This window comes from Paramormyrops kingsleyae, chromosome 3, assembly GCF_048594095.1.
Source record: "Paramormyrops kingsleyae isolate MSU_618 chromosome 3, PKINGS_0.4, whole genome shotgun sequence".
Lineage (NCBI taxonomy): Eukaryota > Metazoa > Chordata > Actinopteri > Osteoglossiformes > Mormyridae > Paramormyrops > Paramormyrops kingsleyae.
This window is the reverse complement of record NC_132799.1, coordinates 27,365,182-27,384,715: the sequence shown is the minus strand read 5'-3', so window position 1 is coordinate 27,384,715 and position 19,534 is coordinate 27,365,182. Positions and strand designations below refer to the sequence as shown.

Here is a 19,534-nt window from a genome sequence, read left to right as displayed (position 1 = left end):
TCCCGCGAAGCTTGGCGTCGGAGGAGCGGAGTTTCAGGCGTGTTTCAGGGTGGGAGTCCCGCGGTGTCGGCATCTTCCTGCGCGCTGGCGGGAGTCTAACGGGAAGCAGCTACCGTTGCGTGTGTTTCGTGACTCGAAGCCTTGAGGCTCGATGGTGGTTCATTCTTGTCGATTCAGGAACAGAGAGCCGTCCACAAAACTCTGAAATTATCCGCTGGCTTACAGCCGAAGTTCTCAACTATCTTAACATAATAAAACCTGTCGCACGGAGCCACAGCGTAAGAACAAAACTTCATTCTCCTACCGATGAATCTACAGATATCCACTCTCTTTATGTCCTCTTCAGATGACGTGTGAGGTCTCTGGTTTCAGGACCGCCCCCATGCAGTCGCGAGAGGGCGCCCCTATATGTGGAGTGTGGTATTTACAACCATGAGCTCTGTGTCTCAGACAGTCACGTTGCCAGCATCGTCTCTCTCTGGAACAACCTGCTGGACAGAGACAGGCAGCGTGTCCCCTACCCACCAAGGCACAGGGACCGGGTCCTGCAGGGCAGGTTCAAGGCCAGACACTCCAAGACAAGTGTGTAGGAAAGCCTGAAATGGTAAGTCAATTGTATGTGCAGACAATGATATTACCAGGCATGCATTCTCTTCTGGTGTGTTACACTTGACCTAACCTCTACATTTCTCTGAGCAGCTGCTTGCTGGGCCAAGGCACCAGGCCTGCACAGTGGCCTCACATGAGCAGACTTGTGGAGGCCATCTGCTTGGAGCTCTGTTCTCCTCACCCAGCTGGCCAGATGATTGCTGAGGTGCAGCTGAACAGCTGGGCTGCCATCCTGCAAGACTACAGCAGGATCAGAAGCACCCATAGCCGCCCCGCTGACACTGCAGGCTCCCTTACCCCACCCCCAGGCTCCCTTACCCACCCCCAGGCTCCCTTACACACCCCAAGGCTCCCTTACACACCCCCAGGCTCCCTAACCCACCCCCAGGCTCCCTAACCCACCCCCAGGCTCCCTTACACACCCCCAGGCTCCCTTACACACCCCCAGGCTCCCTTACACACCCCCAGGCTCCCTTACCAACCCCCAGGCTCCCTTACCCACCCCCAGGCTCCCTTACCCAGCAAGGAAGCAGCTGAAGCCTTGGCCAGGATACAGGGTCTCCCATCCCACCTCGTATGATCCATCAGCACTACATGTGTGAGCAGTGTGGGCAGCCATGGAAGCAGGAGTTTGGGCACATATGGTTCTGAAATAAAATCTTCTGTGAAAAGGCGGAAGTGAAGTCATTTGAAGAGTGGAAGGCAAAGTACAAGGAGCCACATTAATTAAATGCTTTTTACAACTAATTCAATTTTTATGAATGATTTTCTTATATTGTGTATTTTACATTTATATAGTATTATAATAGATTCGTAATAATAATAATTAATATTATTATTATATTGTATTGTATTTTATAGGATTTGTATAAAAAAAATATGATAAAGTTTTGCTGAAGTAAGGTGTATATAAGCCTTTTATCAATCCAATTGAAAGCTAAGTAGGTTATTTTCAGAGTGGCAGCTCAAGCTGGATTTGATCTCATGACCTCTTGGTCTGTAGCCAGTGTTTTACATTATGTTACGATACATACTGTATGGTATTTGTAAGTTATGTTGAAGTAAGGTGTATATAGTGAGACTATTTTCCAAATAGAAGTAGATTATTTCAGAGGTATTACTGGAGCTGGCTTCAAACCCAAGGCCGCTTGGTTTATAGCCTAGTGTTTTTGCCGGAGGTAAATTTCTTAAAGGGGCTACGGCACTGGGGTACTCATGTGCGGCCCACAACCTCTGCTCATTTGACAGATCAGCTTCAGTGTGACAAAGTAGACCATCTATGGTGAATTTCAGGGGCTCTCGTGACAAGCGTGGCGCTGCCGCTGGGTCCCTTGTTATGCTCAGGGGTCTGCACAGTGGGAAGAGAGAAGATCAGGGGCCAACTTCTCTCCCGTAGTCATAAGTTATTTTATCGATCGCTAGGGGCCGCTGCCGCATCACTAGTGGTTCAGGGCGTATCCAACGTACATCAGTGTCACCACGAAAAAAAATAACACCAACTGAAATGAAATTACCGACTATTGAAGTTATTTAAAATATTCCATTACATGAGCTAAAATAGATATAAATAAAATAATAATTGTACTTATAAAAAATGACACACTTCCATTATATATCGGGGTCCAAATGAAGCGACACTTACCTAATGGAATGGTGTTACGGTACAGCCTTATCATTAACAGTTCGTATTGGAAATATAATTCTACACTTAACATCATTCTTTATATTAATACTCAAGTTTGCTGTTAGTGTTGTTAACTCCACATTTAAGAGGGCATATTCTACTTGCATACTTTCTCTGACGTTTTGTTGTAGGTTGCTATTCCATTTATTTTCGTTTTATCACTGTCATTATTTTTTGACGTTTCCTCGTCAGCCGAGCATGTTAATATTAACACACAGCCGCGTAACAAGGTCCTCCCGCTTGACAATAAAGGGACGCGGGACGCAGTGACAGAAAAGGAAGTTTGAGAAACTCTCCGAATGGAGGCATCTGACAGCGGTCTGTAAAGCAGTTTATCCTATAACTGAAGCATGAGGACGGCTATCATCTTTATTTTTTTCATCGGCCTCAGCCGTTGTGACTACAGTCATACGTTTGATAAACAGATCGATAACCTCGCTGTATGGAAAAGGAGCATCTACGTCGCCGCCGGAGCTCAGCTCTACCAAATGAACCGCAACTTAACGGTGGAGAAAACCAGAGACCTCTCCGGGTCGGAGCCAGGCAGAGTGAAGGTTTTAGTGGTGTTTGAAAGAAATAACACCTTAGTCACTTGTGTCACGAGAAACTGTGGATATTGCGAGGTTCTTGATTTAAACAATGTTTCTAAATTAATATATGCAGAAAACAGCTCCATGACTCCATTTAATTATAACGCGTCTTCTCTCTGCTTTCTGGTGGAGTTGGGGAGCGGCGCGTATCTAATGTCTGGGGTGATAGAGACCAACGAAAATGTCGGGAACTGTTTGACCAACTTCAATAACACAATAACTCTGCGAAACACGATGCATGCACAGGACGGTGAAATATTCTCGGAGATTGCATCTGGCCTAACACCTACGCATGACTTAAAAGCAAGCATACATTTTGTAGACGGTTTCCAACTTGGTACAGAGATTTATATATTTGTAAACGTACAATCGAACAAAAATGTTCAACTACTTCGAATGCAAAGCAAAGGCGATAAGAGCGCAGTTTTACAATCCACCCGACATCAGTCTCTATCGTGCTGCGACGAAAAGTCTCGCTGGAAGCTCGTCTCCTCCTCTTACATCGGCGGTGATTTTCCTGGATACTGGGCAGGTGTTTTTACAGCCGGTAATACGAGCGATCAAAGAAATACAGCGCTGGCCATTTACAACATTACAAAGGTATGTGCACTGCGTTTTTTTAATATCTGTGTTGAAGTGAAGTAAATATTTATACTATTTGTGGAAGTATTGCTGCATGTAGGGGAGTAGAATGTGTCAGAGTATTCAGTTACAAACTGTCAGCTACCCTTTTTATAAACGTGGCTTCAATCGTTTCGGGTATAGAATCCTCAGGGTGATCTGAAGCCAGAAGCTGTGGCGTTCACACATCCCTCAATGACATCGGTGGCCGCTGTGTCTTTTGGCTCATGGGTGGTTCTGTTCGTTGGGACAGCTAATGGGCAGCTGATTAAGGTAGGATTCAGGAACATGATACCCGGCACGTTTTCACTATGACCTTTTGGCTCCATGCCTGAAGGTGACGGATAATAATCATGAGAAGATTCCAGGGGCGATTCTAGGGGGGGGGGGGGGGGGGGCTCAGCCCCTAAGAAATACAGAACAAAAGCATTAAATTTATTTAGAGTAACAATTTTTCAGGGGGCTGAGACAAAAAAAGGATGGCTGAATCCCCCATTATTAGGATTGATCCACAATGCCATATTTGTCAAATGCTCAGCGAGTCCATTGTCTGAGTTTAGGACACATGCATAAGTGAAAGTGGCGATTGGTGGATATTCTCCAAAAACCTCTATATGAAAATAAACTTTTCTTGTGTATCTTTTGTCGGAGATCTCACTTGATGGGAACCTTAAACCCACCTGTCCAAGGGTCCTGTACCAATCTGACGATGACGTCCCCGTGTTCTACAAAATGCTTCTAGACCCAGAGGATAAAAAGCGTATCTACATGGTGACGGGAAACCAGGTGACTTCTGTCATGTCACATTACAGACCATCAGTTACCTTTGCTAGTTTCTGTTGACCCTTGGTGATAATTTCCACTTTGTTTTACAGCTGAGAGCAGTCAGTGTGGCTCAGTGTGACCAATACAGCAGCATGAGGGACTGCTGGTCTGCACAGGATCCTTTCTGTGGGTGGTGTGTGCCTATGAAGAGGTCTCTGTCCTTCACAATATTAAGCTTGCTGATACTTTATGGCAATGATTTTATCTGCGTAGTTAAGTACCTGGTTGAGGTGTACAGCAGCTGGGCACCTATTAGGACTTCAAACTCATAGTTATATGGCTAAATGTATAACACTTGTGTTTGCCTTTAATGTTAGTTAATATTTAGTGGCCCTGACTTCATGTTGTGCTCTGACACTGACCGCAGATGTTTTCAAATAGAGGTGTTTTTCCTCAGCTTCAGCCATCATGTCTCTCATATATAATCATAATATATCATAATGAACTTTCTCTGAATGATCCTCAGTTTGAGTCCTCAGAAGCTAATAGCAGGCCAGTGTGACCACAAAGGGACTCACCTGGCCCAGGTGTTGCTGGGAGAAATGGCATTACAGTGTAGCAGGGGTCTAAACATGACTGACTGTATATACTGTAATACTTCATTATACAAATCTTAGCTGTGCCTTGTAATCTTTGAAGTGAAATTATTTGCCTTGTGTACATCTTGCACTCCTTCTAACTCTCTTTTAAGACACATATATACAGGAGAGAGTGAAGCTTAGAATCAGACCATAGGGTCTTTGCTAACACAGACTCATTAATCTCCCATTAATCTCCCATAATTTTTTTCATTATTCTAGATGTATGTTTAACTCTGAATGTCCGGGAGCAACTGTAAGGTCTGTGTATAGGAGAATGACATCTTTGCAAATAGAAAGTGTTTCATCTGACATGGTAGGAAATCATAACTTATTGCTTGATAATTTCATTTATCTGTCTATACACTAGACCAATATTCTTGCCTTGCTAATCCAGCATATTTCTGTATTTTTGCACTCTCTCTGAAGATCACAGTAAATGTCACCACTCCCATGAGACTTCCAAACGGATCCTCTGTGTCTTGCTCCTTCGATGCTGTGGGCTCAGATATTTGTGACAAACCAGCTTCCCCCTGTTCCTGCACATTTCCAGTTCACAATCTCCAAACAGGAGGTAGTGGTTTCACCTTATTTTTGGGTCTATATTCACTAAGAATGCTTTATGTGTGGAATTGCTGCCTGTTTGTAGCTGTTCAAGAATTCATGCTAATATAGAATTTAAAATCTAAATGTTAGTTTTGTAAAATAAGTACTCCTTGTGTGGTTGGAGCACTCTGGAGAACCAGACTGTCAGTAAACACTGCAGTCTAAGAAAGATGCCGGAGAAGCGAAGGATATAGTAACAGGTGCCTAAAATAAGCTAATAGCTCTCACTTGCAGCAAACTGCAAGGACTCTGTCTGGCTGCATCAACTTTGATACAAATGGGTTATATGAATTACATTTGCAAGCTGTGTTGAGTAACTTGCTGTTTTTTACAGGCTTTAATATTGCAGTAAGAATCACTGTAGCAGGGGAGGGAATAACTGAACATCTGGTTGTAAAGAACTGCCCGAATATTACAGCAGCGTCTTCAGTTGCCCAGTAAGTCACTGCGTCCACTGCATTCACTGTGTCCTCTAACAAAATGTGCATGTCCATGCACTCAGTAACCCCCTGTATACTCTACACAGGTGTTATGCGTGTGTCACAAGTGGTTGTACCTGGTCTAGTTCACAAACCTGTTCCTGGCCTAATGGGAAGTTACATCAAGCTCAGGCAGAGGTAAGATCCGGAGCGTCACCTAGAAATATCCAGGAGGTCAGTTTATAAGCAGAACATCCTTTGTCTTGATCCTTAATCACATCTTATACCTGCCTTTAGCATGAAAGTCCACTCGTTTCTGTTCTCAGTAATGTTAGTCTGCCCAGGGTGGGGGGTGGGGGGGGGGGCAGCCAGTTGAAGGGTTTTTTTTTCTGCGTTTTTTTTTACTTGGGAATTTTTGGTTCCTCTCCTCCCTTGTCATCTGACTTTCTTTATTTAATTTATTTCCCTCCATTTTCTCATTCTGTTTTACTCTCTCTAATGATGTTTAATGTATCACAACACATCCACGAAAAGCACCTTGGGATGACTCTGTTGTGAAAGGAGCTATATAAAAATAAATTGAATTGAAATTGAATTAAACCTTTCCTCCAAATTAGTGATTTTCAGTTGGTGGTTTATTCTTATTCATTTTGGTGGCAACACCTACCCACTGGATTGTGCCAAATTAGTTGTTTTTTTTTTTCTTTTGCAGGATGTCTGTGAAAATGTCACACGTCCTCCTTCGAATTATTCAGTAAGATATTTTCCTTGTCCGTCAGTAAATTTGATGTCTGTCCATCATTCATTCTCTTCTGTTCTTTTGCATGAGTACAATCATAGTTGAAATGGGACACGAGGCTGCAGTTAATTCAAAATTAACCAATTTAAACTGAAGAACTAGTTAAATGACCTGAACAAATGGGTTTCAGAACCTCTAACACTGGTGCTTCAGTGAATCACAAGATTCACCCAAAGTCGTCCTTTGCTGAAAATATGGTAGAAATACCTATACATTTATGTCTTACTTTATTTTTTTCTGGGAAAGAACAAAAAGATAATAAAACATATAAAGAAATAAAATCTAAATTTTTAAGCTTTAGCTTCCTAGTGGTAAAATGGTTCATTCCATAGTTAATTTGTCGTCATGTTTTGGAATGATGTTATTAAATAACACCTGTGAAGTGTGTTCCTGCACTATAAGCAATGCATGCTGTTGTACAGGTGCTAGGGACAGATTACATTCTCCTCTGTATATATTTTATTTCTTCCAGGAGCCAGAAGTGCACTCTGTTATTCCGAGTGTCATCTCCTTTCACGGCAAAAACAATGTTAAGATGTTGGGGGAGAACCTTGATCACGTAACAAAGATACGTCTTCAGGGGACAGTGGAATGCTACTCAGAGGAGTGAGTTTGTCATTCTACAGAAATTCCTGTTGATTTCTGGCAAATTTTCTCAGTAAAGCCCATTTATGACTTTCATGAGTTACTTATCGCTTTTATTGTCATACTAGTGACAATCAGAGCACAATGGAACATAGTCCATCCCTTAGTTCCTAGAGTTTTCCAGAATCTGCTCAGTGTGTGAGACATCTCATTACCATAGTCACAGATGATCATTGACCTCTTGCCCATGGTTTGGGTGACCTTTCCCTGTGACCTTGGAGCTGTGTGTGCAGATTGCAGGTATTGGCCCAGACGGCACACAGCCTACGGTTTAACCTTCCCGGCTGGAAGGTTGATATGATGACCGTTTGCGCATTGTTGCCCGACGGAAGGTGTGTTGGCTCACAGTCAGTCATGTACAGACCCCTGCCACACTGTACTGCCATTTCTCCCAGCAACACCTGGGCCAGGTGAGTCTCCTTTGTGACCACATGGGCCTGCTATGAGTTCAGATTGTTGATAGGCTGAAAACTTCCAGTCAGTCCCTCCTCCACAGAAGCCAGCAATTTGATTAGTGGGTTTGAATGCCAATACTCACTTTCTGCCAGAAACTCCCAATGAACTCCCTCAGATGGATGGTTTGAACACTCCCCTCATGCACAGCACACTAACCCACTGAGACATGGCTGTATACTGTATGAAAATCCGACAGCCCTTCAGCTCCAGCCATGTGCATGTGTCAGAAAAAACTATGCAGCTGGCAGCATTAAAATCGCATTCATTCTTTCTGTATTCAAGCACATATGCAGCAAGCTAAATTTCTAACTTCAGTCCTCGTTTGGCCAAAAAAATTGGTTATCATATTGACTCTGTACATGTGGAAATTCTTATATTAATTTCTGTGGGGGGGGGATTCCCTCAGCAAATCAAAACAAATGACTTATTCAGGGTTAAAAGGAATTTCACTGTGTTGTGGTTTGTTAAGTTGCTGATCATTAGTGATTGAAAGGCACTCAGGACTTCAAAAAGTGAAGCACTTTCAATCTTTCTGGCAAAAGCCATATTGACGGCTGATATGAATTTTTCTGTGTCAAAACCAGTGGAGGAAGAAAGGTCACAATCTTTGGTGAAAAGCTGGATTTGGTGGATGGGATAGAGCTGTGCGGAAAAGCGCACATCGGGAATTCTAGCTCCAAGGTTAGTAGTCTGCTCATCCTCAACATCCAGTCTTCTCAACACTTTAGACAATGACCCCATTGGTCCCTCTCAGTGACTCAGCCTCCCCAGGTCAACACCAGTCCTACCTTACATATGGTGCTCCATGTTTTAAACCTACATTTTCAGAGGTTCGAGTTCCGCACCCCACCCAACCTGGAGTCAGCACCCAATGGGACGCTACAAGGAGAGTTAATCCTCCTGTGCCTGGCAAACGAAACAAGGGAATGTGTGCAGCTAACATACCTCCCAAATCCCGAATTCACCAGCTTCAAAGCCACACCTGTGGGAAGTGACCTGCGGATCGTCATTGCGGTAAAGACCCTGTAGGCTCCTCTGCTCTGAAGCAGAACCGTTCTTCTGTCGCATAGCTTATAATACCTGATAAATTAAAGGTTTGATCACACAGAATAACATGCCGTCTAAACTTCAGTTTGATACATTATGCTGTTATGTATTTATTGAATCGCCCTGAAATCCCTTTCATCCCAAACAACTTACTTCTTATACTAAAGCTCAGGATTACAGGTCAGGCTTCGGCCGGGACTCAGACTCTCGGTGCAGGTGCTGAAACACTGATCTTCTGAGTGAACGTCTCTGCGTTTCAGAAAAAGGTGGACAAGCTAAACTTAACTGGGCAGGAGCTGAACATAACTGCCACGGTGGACGATCAGCAGCATCAGTGTGAAGTGGAATCGATCATATTGGGTAACGACATGGCAGAGGATTCTGTGACTTGCAAAATAAGCAACCAGTCAAAGGGTAGCATTCAGTCAGTCAGGGTAAGGCGTTCTCTGTCATCCCACTTTCCAGTTGACACGTCATCTATTGGATGAGATTCATTATTTTGGTTTACATTTTTTTGGTTCAGATAGTGCTGGGGAATTTCTCAAAGCAGCTCGAAGAGCAAAATACTAATAAATATTACTGGATCCTCCTGGGTGTATTTGCTTTCATCGCTCTTATCATCACAGGTGAGTTGAATGTAGAAAAGGCCACACGTACCAGTGCCAGTCGCTTATGTCAGATGCAGAAAGCTGGGCCTGTATATTAGTGTCTGCCTCTAACAGCAGAGAACAACATGCTGACATACTGCCGGCTTGTTGGGTAAACCAAGCTGGGTATTTCACAGCTTTTTCTGTCTTCCTAACGAGACCATATATGGTTCTGAATAGAGGAAGCTAATTCATTTGCTAACTGTCTTTTGTGTTTGCATGGGGCAGGTGTTTTACTGTGGGTTTACCATTTCAAAAAGAAGAAGCTGTCTGCAGAGATGAACAAGTATCTAGACACTCTGGAATGTGAGATAAGAAAAGAGATCAGACAAGGTCAGTCTGCAAGGCTACTTCCAGTCAGGACCATGTCTCCCCAGTAGTCCCACAGAGGCTCTTCAGTGTGTTATTGTGTGATAAATGTCTGCACACTCCCATTAAGCTACCTTTCATTTCAGCGACACACCTGCTGGTGTGTGTGTGTGGAGTTCTGCGTTTACCATGTTCACTCTGACTTTTCCTCAGGCTTTGTTGACATGCAGATAACAGAGACATCACAATTTATCGAAAATGTCGGCACGATCCCCTTCCTGGATTACAAGCATTTTGCCTCCAGAATCTTTTTTCCTGAAGTAAGGCTTTGACTGAGACGTACCGAGACCTGAACAGCAACGATGTGGCTCTGATCTCCTCGTTCTCCCCGTTTCTCTTTGCAGGCTTCATCTATGAGTAACTATATGAAGGATATTGACCAGGTGGGCTACATACATTTGAAGTCCTATGCTTTATATTTTTGCTTATATTGTACTCAGGTGAACTGACTCTAATTTCCTTTTCACCTTGGATAAGTCATGATTCGTTTTCATGAAATATTGCTTTATGTGCCATTTGCACAAGTGTAAGTACAGGTACATTAGAGAACTTCTTTTCACAGATTCCTTCCTGTTCTCCATTGAGACGTTCACAAACAGTACCAGTCAAAGGTCTTGCCACACCTACTATTAATGCATTTGTATCTATTTTAGCTGCTATTCACCTTATAGTAAACTTATAGTAGACCCCGAGGCAATGAAGTAATACTCATCAATTATTGCAATGACCAAGAGAAGTATTCAGCATCTCAAATTTTCTGAGAGGACAGAGTCTCCAAAGAAACCCCTCTTTTGTTTCGATGACGACATAGCAGACTCTTTTTGTTCTTCCAATCAGCTCCCAGATGTAGCCACCTGGAATGCTTCTCTAACAGTCCTAAAGGAGTTTCCACAAATTCTGGGCACAAGTTGGCCACCTTTCTCTTATTCTTCAATCCAGCTCATCCCAAACCAGCTCTATAGGACTTAGGCTGGGGGGTTGTGGGGGCCAGGTCAGCTGTCACAGCACTCCAACTCTTTTCTTGTTCATAAGGTAACACTTACTACATAACTGTGAGCTGTGCTTAGGCTCATTATCTTGACAAAAAAGGATCTTCAGCAGGTGTGTCCAGACGTTTGACTGGTACTGCATTTACATTTGAGAGTGAAATCTGGAGTCTGAGCACAGGGTCAGGCCGTTTATCTGCAAATTTCTAAAAACTACTTACTTCTGAATAGTTTTGTTCATTTTTGTATAACTTTACTATACATACATATAAATCTTGACTCAAATGTTGTTTTATTTAGACCTATGTAAATGAAAATGTGCAAATTTGCCAGTTTTTACAAAGAAAGTGGGTTAATTTCATTATCCAGGTCACAAAAGCAAAGTTTGAAGGGAATAATGGCCATTTCTATACTTTTACAACATAAGCAATTAAGAAATAACGCATACTATTAAGGAATAAAACTTGTGTTACATAGTGTAATTAGAGTAACTAAATACTAGTAAATACAGGGGTAAAAGCGCAGAATATATGATGCTAAACACTATGAGATGATCACTAGAGACAGGAAATGTAGCTGCATGGATGCTGCCATCACCCAGCATCAGTAGATATTATCATATTACCCTGATACTATCGTGTTACCCTGATATTATCATATTACCCTGATACTATCATATTACCCTGATACTATCGTGTTACCCTGATATTATCATATTACCCTGATACTATCGTGTTACCCTGATATTATCATATTACCCTGATACTATCATATTACCCTGATACTATCGTGTTACCCTGATATTATCATATTACCCTGATACTATCGTGTTACCCTGATATTATCATGTTACCCTGATACTATCGTGTTACCCTGATACTATCGTGTTACCCTGATATTATCATATTACCCTGATACTATCGTGTTACCCTGATATTATCATATTACCCTGATATTATCATATTACCCTGATACTATCGTGTTACCCTGATATTATCATATTACCCTGATACTATAGTGTTACCCTGATATTATCATATTACCCTGATACTATCATGTTACCCTGATATTATCATATTACCTGATACTATCGTGTTACCCTGATACTATCATATTACCCTGATACTATCATATTACCCTGATACTATCGTGTTACCCTGATATTATCATATTACCCTGATACTATCGTGTTACCCTGATATTATCATATTACCCTGATACTATCATATTACCCTGATACTATCGTGTTACCCTGATATTATCATATTACCCTGATACTATCGTGTTACCCTGATATTATCATATTACCCTGATACTATCATATTACCCTGATACTATCGTGTTACCCTGATATTATCATATTACCCTGATACTATAGTGTTACCCTGATATTATCATATTACCCTGATACTATCATGTTACCCTGATATTATCATATTACCTGATACTATCGTGTTACCCTGATACTATCATATTACCCTGATACTATCATATTACCCTGATACTATCGTGTTACCCTGATATTATCATATTACCCTGATACTATCATATTACCCTGATACTATCGTGTTACCCTGATATTATCATATTACCCTGATACTATCGTGTTACCCTGATATTATCATATTACCCTGATACTATCATATTACCCTGATACTATCGTGTTACCCTGATATTATCATATTACCCTGATACTATCGTGTTACCCTGATATTATCATGTTACCCTGATACTATCGTGTTACCCTGATACTATCGTGTTACCCTGATATTATCATATTACCCTGATACTATCGTGTTACCCTGATATTATCATATTACCCTGATATTATCATATTACCCTGATACTATCGTGTTACCCTGATATTATCATATTACCCTGATACTATAGTGTTACCCTGATATTATCATATTACCCTGATACTATCATGTTACCCTGATATTATCATATTACCTGATACTATCGTGTTACCCTGATACTATCATATTACCCTGATACTATCATATTACCCTGATACTATCGTGTTACCCTGATATTATCATATTACCCTGATACTATCGTGTTACCCTGATATTATCATATTACCCTGATACTATCATATTACCCTGATACTATCGTGTTACCCTGATATTATCATATTACCCTGATACTATCGTGTTACCCTGATATTATCATATTACCCTGATACTATCATATTACCCTGATACTATCGTGTTACCCTGATATTATCATATTACCCTGATACTATAGTGTTACCCTGATATTATCATATTACCCTGATACTATCATGTTACCCTGATATTATCATATTACCTGATACTATCGTGTTACCCTGATACTATCATATTACCCTGATACTATCATATTACCCTGATACTATCGTGTTACCCTGATATTATCATATTACCCTGATACTATCGTGTTACCCTGATATTATCATATTACCCTGATACTATCATATTACCCTGATACTATCGTGTTACCCTGATATTATCATATTACCCTGATACTATCGTGTTACCCTGATATTATCATATTACCCTGATACTATCATATTACCCTGATACTATCGTGTTACCCTGATATTATCATATTACCCTGATACTATCGTGTTACCCTGATATTATCATGTTACCCTGATACTATCGTGTTACCCTGATACTATCGTGTTACCCTGATATTATCATATTACCCTGATACTATCGTGTTACCCTGATATTATCATATTACCCTGATATTATCATATTACCCTGATACTATCGTGTTACCCTGATATTATCATATTACCCTGATACTATAGTGTTACCCTGATATTATCATATTACCCTGATACTATCATGTTACCCTGATATTATCATATTACCTGATACTATCGTGTTACCCTGATACTATCATATTACCCTGATACTATCATATTACCCTGATACTATCGTGTTACCCTGATATTATCATATTACCCTGATACTATCGTGTTACCCTGATATTATCATATTACCCTGATATTATCATATTACCCTGATACTATCGTGTTACCCTGATATTATCATATTACCCTGATACTATAGTGTTACCCTGATATTATCATATTACCCTGATACTATCATGTTACCCTGATATTATCATATTACCTGATACTATCGTGTTACCCTGATATTATCATATTACCCTGATACTATCATGTTACCCTGATATTATCATATTACCTGATACTATCGTGTTACCCTGATATTATCATATTACCCTGATACTATCATATTACCCTGATACTATCGTGTTACCCTGATATTATCATATTACCCTGATACTATCGTGTTACCCTGATATTATCATATTACCCTGATACTATCATATTACCCTGATACTATCGTGTTACCCTGATATTATCATATTACCCTGATACTATCGTGTTACCCTGATATTATCATATTACCCTGATACTATCGTGTTACCCTGATACTATCGTGTTACCCTGATATTATCATATTACCCTGATACTATCGTGTTACCCTGATATTATCATATTACCCTGATATTATCATATTACCCTGATACTATCGTGTTACCCTGATATTATCATATTACCCTGATACTATCGTGTTACCCTGATATTATCATATTACCCTGATACTATCATGTTACCCTGATATTATCATATTACCTGATACTATCGTGTTACCCTGATACTATCATATTACCCTGATACTATCGTGTTACCCTGATATTATCATATTACCCTGATACTATCGTGTTACCCTGATATTATCATATTACCCTGATACTATCATATTACCCTGATACTATCGTGTCACCCTGATATTATCATATTACCCTGATACTATCATATTACCCTGATACTATCGTGTTACCCTGATATTATCATATTACCCTGATATTATCATATTACCCTGATACTATCATATTACCCTGATACTATCGTGTTACCCTGATATTATCATATGGCATATTGCGAACCCAGGAACAGATCAAAATTCAAAGTTGACTACTGAACAGGCATCACTATCACACCATCATAAACTCAAAACATTATAAATCAAACCATCGTAAGGCGAGGAGCATGTTCTGAAAAATGGGTAAAGTTTTAAGGGAAGGAGCATCTGTAAAATAAACTGTAAAGTTATGGATGTCAGATGTGTGTGTTTTGTTGACTGTGCCAGTTTGTCTGACAGAGCCCAGTGAAAACAGAGCCAACGCAGAGCTGCCTGGCCTTCTCTCAGCTCATCCGGAACAAGACCTTCCTCACATCCTTCATCCATGCATTAGAGGCACAGAAGGATTTTACTGTTAAGGATAAGTACGTCATTAACTGAAGTTTTCTGCCCTTCAGACCAATGAACTGTGGTTGCTGCAGACTAAGATGGCACAGAGAATGTTGTAGCTGCTCAAGACATGGTTTTCAGATCTTTTTGAGCCTGTCAAATTAGTCATTTTGGGGACAAGTGAGGCCATTCAACTGTACCCAAGATGTACTGGGAATGAATGGTGTGTCTCTGGGAGAAGTACGTGGGTGAACTGAGATTTCTGAGTTTGGGCGAAATAAGGCCTGTGTGTGATGCTTGGTGGACCAGCTATGGTGAGTCACGGGTGACTAACAGGAGTGTGTCGAGAGTGTGAGCGCATCACGCATGCAGTCCTACCTCATGCTCTCCTCAGGTGCACGGTGGCCTCCTTGCTGACCCTGGCCCTGCACACCGACCTCTCCTACCTGACAGAGGTGATGCAGGACCTTCTCAGGGCTCTGATGGACCAGTCCAGCAATGTCCAACCAAAACTGCTGCTGCGGCGTACAGAGTCCATCGTGGAGAAGCTGTTGACCAACTGGATGTCCGTCTGCCTCTATGGATTCCTGCGGGTCAGCTGGGCTCGTCAGTTCTCTCTGTGACCGGTTCTGGTTTTTGCATGGACAATTGAATAATATATTTTGTTTACACCCTGTAGTGGACATGAAACACTGAAGTTTAGGTGGCATATGAATTAAATGGGCTGCATGATTCATGTCCAAAATGTTAATGTCAATATGTCAATGGCCCATTGAAATAATTTTACTATCGATTTAAATTAAGCCATATTAATTGGATCTATGTGTGTCTGCTTTTTCAGGAGTCTGTGGGGCAACCTCTGTATTTGTTGGTGTCAGCACTGGTTGAGAAAACCTTGAAAGGTCCGGTGGACTGCGTGACAGGGAAGGCTTTGTACACACTCAATGAAGACTGGTTGCTCTGGCTGTCCGAGGACTTCCAAACCTTGGTAAGCAGGTATTAGGGTTAGCGTTAGTGTTAAGTATGTATAGTCAGGTTGATCTCAACACTGCTCTATGTGCCCTTTAATTGCCCCTCGGGGACAAATAAAGTGTTTGAAAGTAAATGAAATGAAAGTTTAGGGTGTCATTAGGGTTTGAGATTGGGTTATGGTTGCCTTAAGGGTTAGACCTAAGGTTAAGGTTGCTATTAGAATGTAAGTTAGGGTTATTATTAGAGTTAATATTATAGTTAGAGCTAAAGCAAAGGTTATCTTTAACATTGGCGTTACGGTAGATTAGATTACTTTGTAATCTTTCATATTGTGTTGAAAACAAAGCTGAGCATTGCTAACTTCAAACAACTTTGTCCCTCATTCGCATATTTGTATGCATAGCAACCACAAACCATTTAACACAAGCGAGTTACTAAGATTGGCGTTAACATAATATTTTTGTCTACAAAACCAGTTGACTTTAAAACACCTTTCAATTTCCCCAACAGAAACTGAAGGTGTCATTTTCAGTGGGCTCCGGAGAGGAATCTGAGTGTCTGGAGGTGAGTGCACTTGACTGCGACACTGTGGAACAGGTCAAGGAGAAGATCCTTGCAGCATTCAAGAGCAAGTTTGGCTTCCCTTACTACAAGCAGCTGGTAGAGATTGACATTTGTGAGTATGAACGCTGCTGCATCTTCCCTCCTCGATAATCTCAGTGTAGTCCTGTCTACATGAAGAGTTTGCGGTCTGATTTTAGATTACGAGAAAGATGGTTCCACCGTCTTGCTCCTGGAAGTGGACAGCACGTCGAAGGTCGTGGGTGAGATGACATTGCTCAACACGCTGAAGCATTACAAGGTGACCATGAGATTGCGTCACATAATGGCAGTTAGCACTTAGTTTACATTTTCAGTTCCTCCATCAAATTTTGACCTAGTTCGTTTCCACTCAGAATTATTTAGGGCTAACCAAAGGTTAAAATATTAATGAGGGGCTCAGCCAATCTTGTGTTGATTTGGGATTTCAGTGGTACATTGATAGGCAGAGCACCAAGACGAGGTTTAAATAGCAAGTCATATATTTGTATATTTGTCAATGTGCATTGATACAATTTTTCCTTCCTCGTACACAAGAACCCATAGAATTTGCAATGCACAGCGTGCATTTAACAGGTGAAAGATATGGCACAAATTGTGGCAAATTTCATTTTGCTTAGGTTCCTGATGGTGCTTTGATTAAGGTCACAACTGTGAAGAACCGGGCCCCTCTCACCGCACAAGCCAGTGTGAAGGGTAAGCACCATATCCAGCATTGTGCCTCAATATTCTGGTTGCTTAACTTTGCAACCCGAAAGGGCTCTGCAGATACAATAGAGAAGCAATAGAGAATGACCCAACGTAAAATGTATTGAACATAGCAATAAACATAAATCCCAAAGTTAGCCTCAACAGAGAGAGATGGTGTTAATGAAGACCCTCGCAAATGCATCCTTGGTCTTGCATTTGAAATTAGACATGACTGCCTCTCTCTCATGTGTGCACTTATAGACGATCAGAACTTCACAACAAAGTACTGCCATTTGGTAAGTTCCACTTCACAAACCACTCATTTAACCAATTATTTTATGAGCTACCTCACTTGTTTGATAACACACTGTCTTGCAGATCGACCCCGACATTGACACAAGCCAAAGGAAAAACCCAGAAAGGAAGAAACTCAAGCTCAAAGAAATCAACTTAACAAAACTGCTTTCCACAAAGGTATGTTTTTAAAAAACCAACAAAAAAAAGGTCATATATAGCTCAAGATACCACTTTATGTTTTTAAACAAATCTGCATTCTTAAATCCTGGTTTAATCCTGCTTCTGCTGGCAGAAGGCTACACTGAGCAGTAGGATGCTTCCAGGTTCAAAATGTCTAAGACAGCAGTACACAAGAATAAGGTGAAGCAGGAGACACTGGGAATGACCAGAAACCAGTCAGGTAGAGGGCAGAAGCAACACTAATGCCAGAGATGACTGTTAACTTATCCGACAGTTTTTCACGAATCGTGGGATGACATCAAATGACCTTCAAAAGGAATGGGAAACATTAAGCGCAGGTGTGAAGTGCACTACTAGGACAGTTCGTATCAGGCTCCTAGAAGCAGGACTGAAGTCCCATAAAGCAAGGAAGAAGCCCTTCACTAATGAGAAACCGAGAAGAACCAGAATGCATTTTGCAAAAATATATATATTCACAGACAACACCCATAAATTGAGAAATGAGTGAAACAATAAATTGTGCTGTGGTCTCAATTTTTTTCATGGTTATGTCTTCAAAACTACTTATCCAGTAGATGGTCGCAGTTCTTCTTTGTAGACAAATATACATAGTAGCTTACTAGGGGGTAGGAGGGCATTGTTCCGTGACCATGACTACCATCCAACCTGCTTCCCCTGCAGGTTGCAGTGCACTCGTTTGTTGAAAACCTTTTTAGAACCATATGGGGGACGGCGAACAACAAGGTTTCACCAGCCATAAAATTCTTCTTCGACTTTCTGGACTCTGAAGTGGAAAGAAAAAAAATCACAGACCCGGACGTGCCACACATCTGGAAGACCAACAGGTACCAATATTCCTCAATTTGAATGCAACTTCCGCAAATAAAGCCCATGAAGGACCTATGCATGTTTACACACATCTGAATGGAAGAAGAGATTCAGTGATGGACCTGATCTTCTCAGTGTGTGTCTGTTGTTGTACCTTCTGCAATCCCAGCCTGCCCCTGCGCTTCTGGGTGAACATTCTTAAAAACCCCCAGTTCGTGTTTGACATTGACAAGACGCCGCTGCTCGACGGCTGCCTCTCCGTAATCGCTCAGACCTTTATGGATTCCTTCTCCTTGCTCGACCAACAGCTGGGAAAGGTGACTATCACACTTATCTCAAAAGAATGTAGGGCCACACGGCAAAGGTATCTTCACTGCTGGCGAGACCTACTATGGGATCAATGTGTTCTTAAGCTAATCAGCAACAACCCGGATCCATTTACTAATCTCTTAATCCCCCCCCAGTACGCACCCACCAACAAGCTCCTCTACGTGAAGGACATCCCCCAGTACAAGCAGGAGGTGAAGACCTTCTACAAACTGGTGAAAGACTTGCCACAGATTACAGAACAGGAATTCAGGGAATTCCTGAATGAGACCGCAAAGGTACGGCTTACGCCAAGTCAGGTGCACACAGACCTCAACCCCAAGGGCATCACGGCACAGAACATAGATAACTTCTGCCATTTGTTGCGCGCTATCATGTGTGGGTTTAGATCTAGACACAACATAGAAACCAAACCCAACAGCATGAACTACAGAAAAATCCACATATCAAAGAATATTTCATAGATGCAAATAAGAAATTCA

The 19,534-nt window shown here is 41.4% G+C and overlaps 1 protein-coding gene across 2 annotated transcripts in view; it reads left to right on the top strand.

Moving 5' to 3' along the window:
- The window catches only part of plxnc1 (plexin C1), a 50,858-nt gene that overhangs the window by 28,815 nt on the left and 2,509 nt on the right, over nt 1-19,534 (top strand). The window contains exons 1-29 of one of the 2 annotated variants that reach the window (XM_072710036.1): nt 2,557-3,483; nt 3,649-3,777; nt 4,156-4,290; nt 4,380-4,480; nt 5,130-5,223; nt 5,337-5,481; nt 5,848-5,950; nt 6,040-6,130; nt 6,645-6,686; nt 7,204-7,337; nt 7,610-7,786; nt 8,417-8,513; nt 8,661-8,846; nt 9,140-9,313; nt 9,403-9,505; nt 9,755-9,859; nt 10,049-10,155; nt 10,240-10,278; nt 15,069-15,193; nt 15,553-15,751; nt 16,000-16,146; nt 16,641-16,806; nt 16,892-16,992; nt 17,351-17,426; nt 17,682-17,716; nt 17,799-17,894; nt 18,579-18,742; nt 18,895-19,042; nt 19,190-19,330. In XM_072710036.1, the coding sequence (XP_072566137.1) occupies nt 2,644-3,483; nt 3,649-3,777; nt 4,156-4,290; nt 4,380-4,480; nt 5,130-5,223; nt 5,337-5,481; nt 5,848-5,950; nt 6,040-6,130; nt 6,645-6,686; nt 7,204-7,337; nt 7,610-7,786; nt 8,417-8,513; nt 8,661-8,846; nt 9,140-9,313; nt 9,403-9,505; nt 9,755-9,859; nt 10,049-10,155; nt 10,240-10,278; nt 15,069-15,193; nt 15,553-15,751; nt 16,000-16,146; nt 16,641-16,806; nt 16,892-16,992; nt 17,351-17,426; nt 17,682-17,716; nt 17,799-17,894; nt 18,579-18,742; nt 18,895-19,042; nt 19,190-19,330 (4,200 nt within the window). In that variant the 5' untranslated portion in view covers nt 2,557-2,643. Of the gene's footprint in view, nt 1-2,556; nt 3,484-3,648; nt 3,778-4,155; nt 4,291-4,379; nt 4,481-5,129; nt 5,224-5,336; nt 5,482-5,847; nt 5,951-6,039; nt 6,131-6,644; nt 6,687-7,203; nt 7,338-7,609; nt 7,787-8,416; nt 8,514-8,660; nt 8,847-9,139; nt 9,314-9,402; nt 9,506-9,754; nt 9,860-10,048; nt 10,156-10,239; nt 10,279-15,068; nt 15,194-15,552; nt 15,752-15,999; nt 16,147-16,640; nt 16,807-16,891; nt 16,993-17,350; nt 17,427-17,681; nt 17,717-17,798; nt 17,895-18,578; nt 18,743-18,894; nt 19,043-19,189; nt 19,331-19,534 lie in introns of those variants that run through there. The other variant, XM_072710037.1, reaches the window with a different exon arrangement.